Genomic DNA, 8863 nt, shown 5'->3' on the forward strand with positions numbered 1-8863 from the left:
CATTGCGTAGCACAAAATGAAAATGCATAAAGAGTGCCTCAAATTGTATTTACAGTAGGCCTACACTTGAGCAAATGCACTTAGTTTAACTTTCTTACCACTGGTGTAAGGGTATTTGACTACGTATATGAACCGGATACTTTATATCCGTGTGATATTAGAATAAATTAGAATTTGGGGACAGAAATGCCAGTTGCATTAATCTTTAATAAAGGGGAGAGAAGAAATTGTATCATCATTAGAAACTGATGTATTATGCGACATCGCCCTCTAGTGGCCAAATAGCACTGCACAGCACTCCTTTGCTGTAACTTTATTCCCATTGGTTAACCGGGGACGAGGAAATATTCCAGATGTATTCTGGGAAATGATGTTTACTTTTGAAGCACCATGCCCACGTAAATAATACAGTGGACCTACACTTCCCAGAAACCACCTCGCTTTCTACGTGTTTCGTTGACTCGAACTCCAACCTCTCGTGCTCTCGCTGTGTTGCTAATGTAAATCTTTGAAAAATAAAAAGGTAATTTCAGGCGATAGAGACAGTTAACAAGTATCCTCTATTATTGAGAGGAAAGCCGACATTTGACGAGTGGACACAGGGTTAGCAAGCTAGGATAAGTATATTATTATCGATGAAAATGTCTTAATAGCTTGGCTGCAATGTAACAAAATAATAGTATGTGTGATCATATATGGAAATGAGACATTCGCTGTCAATATAGCCTGCTTTTATATAACGTTACAATGTTGAGAACTGATACCTGGTGCTCCAGTATTAAATCTTGATGATCTCTAGCTATGCTAAATACAGCTATTTGTCCCAGACAGCACAGCTACACATCATCTAGATATCACCTGCTGGCTAGCTATTTTTGATATATTAAATAGTGTTACCAAAATATTTGACCTACCCAGTTTAGAAGGGGGTCTGGACAATTTATTACAGGTTTAATTTTCTAATGGCAAAGGAAGAATGCATTACACAATGGAACAAAACAGGGGACACTTCAACACTACGAAACAGGAAAAAATTTCCCACCTCAGAGAAGACCCTCCAAACCCCATCCCTTCCTTTATCAGAGGACAAAAACAGTCAAACTGCTGGACACTTGTCAGAAGATGACTCCAAGTCTTCCAATGGGACATCTACTCAGTTTTCTGCCAGAGGACATCTCAGTAAGGATCCCCCGAGCAAAGTGCTGCTGATGTTGGTGATGGGGCTGTCTTTCTCTACACGCCTCTACAAGATAACAGAGCCCTCTCACGTGTGGTGAGTAAAAGCAATACATGCATGTAGATTTTGTGCATTTTAATGGGCTATTTTTATAAACACTGATTTGTTTTGGTGTCACAGCTGGGATGAGACGCACTTTGGAAAGATGGGAAGCTACTACATCAACAGGACCTTCTTTTTCGATGTCCATCCTCCTCTTGGAAAAGTGAGATCACTGATTGTGTAGTGTCTTCAGGGAAACTTCTCTAGTATGACTACTGATCTCCATTAATCTGTTGCAGATGCTGATCGGTCTCGCCGGTTACATGACCGGTTATGATGGCACTTTTCCTTTCGTAAAGCCAGGAGATAAATATGAACACCACAACTACTGGGGGATGAGAGGGGTATGCTGCTTTTCACACAATACATCTTTATAGCAATGCAATATGAAAATGTTTAAAGTTTTAAAGGACCAGACATTAAGCGATGTGCCTGTCCTGCCTCTTGTCTTACAGTTTTGTGCCATGTTGGGCTCCTGTCTCCCAATCTTTGCCTACCTCATAGTACTGGAGTTGTCTCAGTCTCACACTGCTGCCCTCATCACTGCCACCCTGCTCATATTTGGTGAGCAATCACATTTTATAAAAGATAAATAAAAAAAAAGTAGCACAACTCACACACATGTTGAAGTTGCAATACACGGACAACTCAGCCTTCCAGTATCTTTGTTTTTCCTGAAAAAAAACCTCAAATTGTAAAGCATGTAGCTCTGGATGGAACCTCTACATGCACAGTTTGTCACTAGAGAAATGGCCTTTTGAGTCATTTTCCATATCCCCCATTATTATTTCATTTTTTGCCTCTCTTGCTGATATTACTAAGCAATTTCAATAAATATGAAGAGTATCTTCTACCTTAAAGACATCTATTTGTAATACTAAATCATGCTTTTGTCATACAGAGAATTAATTTGTGTTTATTTTGGTCCTCCTGACAGACACTGGCTCCATCACCATCTCCCAGTACATCCTGTTGGACCCTATACTCATGTTCTTCATCATGGCAGCCGTGCTCAGCATGGTCAAGTTCAACCAGCAGAGGTACACTTAGAGACTTGTATTTAGTTTGTTCTATCTTGTTCTGTGCAAGGTAGTGGTGAAAGTATTGGGTGATTAGTTGGTGGATTACTGTGTTGATAATCAGTACATCAGAAATTATTCCACTAATTCTTTCAGGTAGAAATGCCAAACATTTGCTGGATGCAGCTTCTCATATGTGATGACTTGCTTATTTACTATTTCACACCATTTAAAAGTGAATACTAATAATAAATAGATGAATAACCTTTCTTTGGTGTGGGTCTTGTGATGGACAAATGTCTTTATTTAAGACATTTTGTTCACCAAATGATAAACCGATTGCTTGAAGATTGAGATTAATCGCTATGATACAGTAACTGTAGTCACAGCTCAGAAACACTAACTACTTAAGCAATACAGAATCAGAATCCCGTTTATTGCCAAGTCGGTTTTCACCTCTAAGGAACTTTCTTTGGTGTCTTGCTGCATAACATAAACATAGTAAGAGGAAATTAAATGAAAAATACAATACAGAATAGAAGAAAATTGCAATAAAAAAATTACAAAATATGTACAATACATCTGAATGAAATGAAACGAACGAGCTGTTCAGTTTGTAAAAGTGGTAGTTTTGTGCAGAAATGTGCAAAATTGTCCAAGGATTTTAACAATATATGTTCACGATATGAAGTCTAAAGAAGAATATGCGATGCAATCTTCCAACAACAACAACAAATCGTGCTGTCCCATATTGTTTAATGTGTGGTACATAGGAATATTTTACAATGTGGTCATTTTATTTAACTTTTTAAGCAGTAAACACACATTTGATTGTTGCTTGCTGATGTTTTCAGGCATTTTACCTCCTCCTGGTGGCTGTGGCTGGTACTGACTGGTGTAAACCTTGCCGGAGCAATGGGTGTGAAGTTTGTGGGACTGTTTGTCGTCCTGCTGGTGGGATTGAACACAGTCTGGGATCTCTGGAGACTTTTGGGAGACCTTAGCCTCTCACTGGTAAACAGAAGCATATTTTTGAATTGTACTGGCACCTGATAGTGTTGACGAGTAACACGTTACTCATTGCGCGTTTCGCGATGGTGGCTCGCGTGGCAGTGGGCTAAATAAAGAGGTGATAGATATGATTATGGAGTCAATACAGATATTTCATAAAATCAAGCAGGGCTATTACAACCCATTAAAACACTGAAAGTGTCTGCTCTATTATCCTACAAATAATTGATAATAATAATTGATAAAAGATGCAAATATAGACAGAAACAAGATATTTAAACTTGCTCGGCCGACACTGACTCACTGCAGAGTTGCCAGTTTTGGCGGTCTATCAGCACTACAATGGTGAATGTGCTCTTGGACGGGTAGATACATGGTGGGCTATTATATATAAATAAATAAACTTAAGGTAATTACAAAATAAGCATCAGCTGCTCCCGTTAAAGAAAGAAAGGTACGAGTCATACAAGACGAGCAAAGGAAAATTCAAGACAAGTGGACAGAGGAGTTTGTATTTGTCCTCCACGAGTCGAACCCTTTGTGCTTAATGTGCAAACAAACCGCTCTGGTTTCAAGAGAAGTCATTTGGAGCCGCATTTCTAAACGACTCATCCAAAATTCAACGAAACTTACGCACCTGGAACAGAAATTAGTAAAAAAAAAATAGAGCAGCTTTCTTCTGTTTCTGGACAACAAAGGCTCGTACACAGGACAACTAATACAGCTGAACGATTAACTGAGGCATCTTTTGAGGCAAAAAAAACCTTCTCAGACTCAAACATTGTGAAACACTGATTTTGGCTTCAGAAGAAAATATTGCTTGCAGAGTTTGACAACATCATCCCAGTATTAAGGTAATCTTGCTTGTATTGGTTGGCTGCATTGCATATTGTATGTTCTGGGTGAGATGACAGATTAATAAACAGACAGGCTTTTTATGACTGGATGTAGCTTTTCATACTTTGTGGTAAAAGTGGCTCTCCTATTGACTTTGTCCTGTCAATGCGGCTCTCACGTAAAAAATAGTGAAGACCACTGCACTAGACCTTTAGGCTCTTCTCTTCTCACCTTCTCACCTTATTTTCTGGCTCCAGGTGGAAATTGCGAAGCACTTCCTGGCTCGGGTTGTTGGACTCATTCTGCTTCCACTCTTCCTCTACGTTACAATATTTGCAATCCACTTTGTTGTGTTGAACAAAAGGTGCGTCTGATTGTTACATTATGGATACAGTGTGATGTTTCTGCTCACCTCACTCTCAGTGTTGCTCAATAGCTACATTGTTTGGGTCATCCTGATTGTTCTCTCTCACCAGCGGACCGGGAGATGGTTTCTTCAGTTCAGCCTTTCAGTCCCGTCTGATCGGGAACAATCTACACAATGCCTCCATGCCTGAGTGTGAGTCCCAAACACGCGTGACAATAAAACTCAGCAGTTTACTAAACCACTATTAAGAACATGTAAAAGGAGGGCAAAAAGAAATATAGGCATGCCCTTAGTATTGATAACAGCCAGATGGGATGAAATGTGTGTGCACATTTAGCTGTCTTCACAAAGTAACATTCATTTATTTTGAAGGCTTTACAAGTGGCTAGTGTGGTTGCTCTTTGCTGCTTTAAATGACGTCTCACTGTCACCTTTCAGTAAATGTTATTGTTTTTTGTGTGTTCTAATGATGTTGATGTCCTTCTGATGTAGACCTGGCATATGGCTCCACCATCACTGTAAAAAACCTCCGCATCGCTGGAGGCTATTTGCACTCTCACTGGCACTTATACCCAGAGGGAGTGGGAGCGAGACAGCAGCAGGTCAGGCTACAGTGTGAAACATTCTCAAAAACATAATGAAATATGCTATTATCTGTGATAATTGTATTTATTATATATAAGCAGTTTACTCTGCTATTCCCTTTCAGGTGACAGCCTATCTCCACAAGGACTACAACAACTTGTGGCTTGTTCACAGACAGGATGATAATGAATGTGAGCAGATGGGGTTGATTTACTCTTCAGAGACACCAATAGCATTTATGACTTATCATTTTAAGTCATAAGGAAATGATGTATGAGCCTCTTATTGTCTATTCATCTCTAATAAGCTCAATCTGGGACACCCGATCTGGTTCGTCACGGTGACATCATTCGACTGGAGCACAAAGAGTAAGTATTATGACTCCAGAGCAGTGAAATGAAAACATATTTAATGTCCACTGATTTTAAATGATTCAAATGATGTTCATGTTTTTGCAGAACAACCCGTAACCTTCACGGTCACCTCCACGAGGCCCCTCTGACGAAGAAACACTTCCAGGTCACAGGCTATGGCACTGTGAGTAGAGCCACAACTTAAAGCTGCACTAAAAGGGATTACTTTTGACTGATGACGTGTTTCACGACTTCTGGGTGAAGTTTGTTTTCACTGCTTGTTTGCCAAACTATTGATTATTCTGAGTTAATAAGATATCAGATTCTGATTGCATGGCATTTTGTATTTGTACGTCCCCAAGCCTAAAACACATCTCCACTTTTGGCCTGTTCTTAGAATGGCACAGGTGACAAAAATGACCTGTGGCAGGTGGAGGTGTGTGGAGGCCGGAAGGGCGACCTGGTGAAGGTGCTGCGTAGCAAAGTCCGCTTTCTGCACCGAGCTACGGGCTGTGTGCTTTACTCCTCTGGCAAGACTCTCCCAAAGTGGTAAAGCAAGTCTTCTCTGCTCCTTTTCTGGTCAAGATGCATCATGTGTATGAAAGTCAAAGTGCACGTTGTGTTTGTGTTCAGGGGCTGGGAACAGGTGGAGGTGACATGTAGTCCCTACCTGAAGGAGACTCCAAGCTCTCAGTGGAACATTGAAGATCATATCAACGCCAAATGTAAGATGAACACATTCTTTGTGCTTTTTACGCTTTTGACTACACTTCACGATGTCAAACACTAACCAACATGTTGTTTTTCCTCATGTTCTGGTAGTGCCCAACATCAGTCTGTCTGTGCTGAAGCCCCATTTCATGGAAATCTTACTGGAGTCCCACATTGTCATGATACGAGTAAGAGACATTCATTTGTGCTCAAAGCATATGTTTTTCTCAGAAATCATTATTATTGACATAAAATCTGTCTTTTTTTAGGGTAACAGTGGCTTGAAACCCAAAGACAATGAGATGAACTCAAAACCCTGGCACTGGCCCATCAACTATCAGGTGCATTGAATGATCTACTGTAAAAAGTGTATTTATGTCAAATTCAAATGAAAGGCTTAACCACTTTAAACTACAAACGTTCTTGGTTCCTTTCTGTAAAGGGCTTGAGGTTTTCTGGAGTGAACGACACAGAGTATCGTGTTTACCTGCTGGGGAACCCTGTAAGTCTCTTCGGCTTGCTTCATCTTTCCTGTTGTTGCTCTCCGCTGAACGCACGGTAACACTCGTGATTAAATACTCTTTCTCAGGTGGTCTGGTGGATGAACATGGCCACTTTGGGATTGTATCCTATCATGGTGGCAGTGGCGTCTATAGCCCTCCAAAGAGGTTTCTCATTGAGCCAAAAAAGAATAGGTATAATTATTGACAGTGGCACTGACTGGTCGTGGTTGCAGCAGCAGCAGCAGCATTACAAAAGATGATTTAAGTGTTAAATACATGTTGTGTACTCCACTCTGTCTTTCAGAGCATTCTCTTGTGCTTCTGAGGGAAGGAGGACTGCTCCTCCTCGGTTGGCTGCTGCACTATGCACCTTTCTTTATAATGGGCCGTATCCTCTACTACCACCATTACTTCCCTGCCATGCTCTTCAGCAGCATGCTAACAGGTACCACATCAGTTGTCTCAGTTTAGTCTGGTGGGTGCCCACAGTGTCCGACTGATACAAAGCAGTCGTGTTGGTCACGGGGTTGAAGCATTCTGTTTGTTTCTCACAGGAATCACATTCGACATTCTGCTGAAAAGCACGGACCTGTTTCTCCGCCCACCTTATTGTGATTGGCTGCAGAGACTCGGGCAGATGGTGCTTCTGTTTAGTGTTCTTTACAGGTGAGATACCCGCCACAGTGACTGCTGTGAAGGAAAACGTTCTCTTGCTTTATCATGAGTCTGTGATGTGTGTTGCATTAAATGAGGTTTCTTGTGATTGATGCACTGAATTAAATCTAAATGCAACACATTTGTTTTTGAAATATGCACACAAGGCTTAGTTCTCTCTCATTTAATTGAGCACTTCTCTTTTGTCAAGATAATCCATCCACTTGACGCATGTGTGCCTTGTGCTGGTCACAATCAAAGGCCATTCTAAAATGCAGTTTCATTTTGTAAAAAGACATTTATTATTACAATCATCTTGTGGAATCGTTTGCTGCTGAATTCCAATAAAAAATAAATGTATTTCTAAAAGAAAAAGGCATTTATGAGGTAATAATCATGCTGTTTACTCAGGGGGCTGTATCATCTTGGCAAAGGAGCCATGCCCACGAACACAGATTGAAATAAATCTGTGGTCAAAATGTGAGAGAAGAAAGCCTGAGAAAGTTTGCATAGAACAAATCTCATCATTAATTTCAGCTCCTGAAAAATGGGAGCAAAAACAAAAGTGTTGCGATTATATTTATGTTCAGGATTCAGTCATATTTTTAAATACATATTTCCCTTGATACTCTCAAAATGCCTTTCAGGATGCACTCTGGTATTTGTCTGTTAAGGCTGAAGACTAGAAGCAGGAACAGCTAGCCAGGGTTCAGATGACCTCATAACACATTTTTCAAGTTTAAGAGTGTTTCTTTGACTTTGTATAAATCCCTGTAATCTATTCTCCGTCTGTCAGTTTCTACCTGTTTCATCCACTCTCCTACGGCATGAAGGGTCCTCTGGCACACGAGCCGGGCAGCGCCATGGCCGGCCTGAAGTGGATGGACTCCTGGGAGTTCTAGTCAGCTTTGCACGAATGATGTAGAACTGTTCTGACTCTGAGGGACTTTAATCAAACATGTGTCTCACAGACTGATGGTCTTAATTTTCACAAGGTGCACACACTACCATAGAATCTCTATCCAAGTATTTGTTTTTATATTTGTCTATAATGTGTGAAGAGTTATGAGACAGACCTGGTCAGTGCAATATGAAAGCCAGAGTGCTGTGAAGTATTTGAGAATAAAGACATAGACACTAAGCATCACCAAGCTGCCTTAACTAACAACACATCGTACATCTTGTATTATGGATATGTGTACAGTTTGACACAATAATAAGCTTAAGTGCCTGTGAGGAGCTAGTGAAAGAAATCTGATGTTCAACTGCTGCATCTCCGTGTTGGTCAGTTTTTAAGAAAACACATTTTGGTACTTAGTTATAGGCTATCAGAGACTGTATTTACATTTTAGTTTGTCTTGATCTTTGCCCTGTATTTTTATATTGTAGTTGGCCATCAGTGCTGTCCAGTACTGGCTTCTGTTTTTACATTATACTGTAATACTACTACGGACTCTTGGTGTCGTGTACATTTGAGTATGATAAATATACGGTGATATTCTTGTAGTCTGTTGTTACTTATGTTCATATCAATATTTCCTCAT

The 8863-nt window shown here is 40.3% G+C and overlaps 1 protein-coding gene across 4 annotated transcripts; it reads left to right on the forward strand.

Annotated features, from left to right (window-relative positions):
• Positions 1-388: 388 nt before the first annotated feature.
• Positions 389-8825, forward strand: pomt2 (protein-O-mannosyltransferase 2). 4 transcript variants are annotated; one of them, XM_029461387.1, is made up of 22 exons: positions 438-523; positions 1084-1273; positions 1358-1442; positions 1519-1623; positions 1735-1843; positions 2217-2319; positions 3153-3312; positions 4404-4510; positions 4623-4705; positions 5006-5115; positions 5223-5289; positions 5406-5466; positions 5557-5635; positions 5849-6000; positions 6085-6176; positions 6274-6350; positions 6432-6503; positions 6605-6664; positions 6752-6857; positions 6970-7110; positions 7220-7331; positions 8116-8825. In XM_029461387.1, exons 2-22 carry the CDS (start codon positions 1209-1211, stop codon positions 8219-8221), a joined length of 2052 nt encoding a protein of 683 aa, XP_029317247.1. In that variant the 5' UTR covers positions 438-523; positions 1084-1208; the 3' UTR covers positions 8222-8825. The 4 variants fall into 4 exon arrangements, 2 of the variants coding, with proteins under 2 accessions (XP_029317246.1, XP_029317247.1); XM_029461386.1 differs by having other exon boundaries at positions 392-1273; XR_003834407.1 differs by lacking the exon at positions 6752-6857 and having other exon boundaries at positions 389-1273; positions 6605-6720.
• The last annotated feature ends 38 nt before the right edge of the window (positions 8826-8863 follow it).

The sequence above is a fragment of the Cottoperca gobio genome, chromosome 22, assembly GCF_900634415.1.
Source record: "Cottoperca gobio chromosome 22, fCotGob3.1, whole genome shotgun sequence".
Classification (NCBI taxonomy): Eukaryota; Metazoa; Chordata; class Actinopteri; order Perciformes; family Bovichtidae; genus Cottoperca; species Cottoperca gobio.

Coding starts and splice junctions, on each gene's coding strand:
- pomt2 (XM_029461386.1), top strand. CDS start 963: ATGGCAAAGGAAGAATGCATTACACAATGGAACAAAACAGGGGACACT. Junction 4,511..4,622: donor TTTGTTGTGTTGAACAAAAG/GTGCGTCTGATT, acceptor CTCTCTCACCAG/CGGACCGGGAGATGGTTTCT. Junction 7,332..8,115: donor CTGTTTAGTGTTCTTTACAG/GTGAGATACCCG, acceptor TCCGTCTGTCAG/TTTCTACCTGTTTCATCCAC.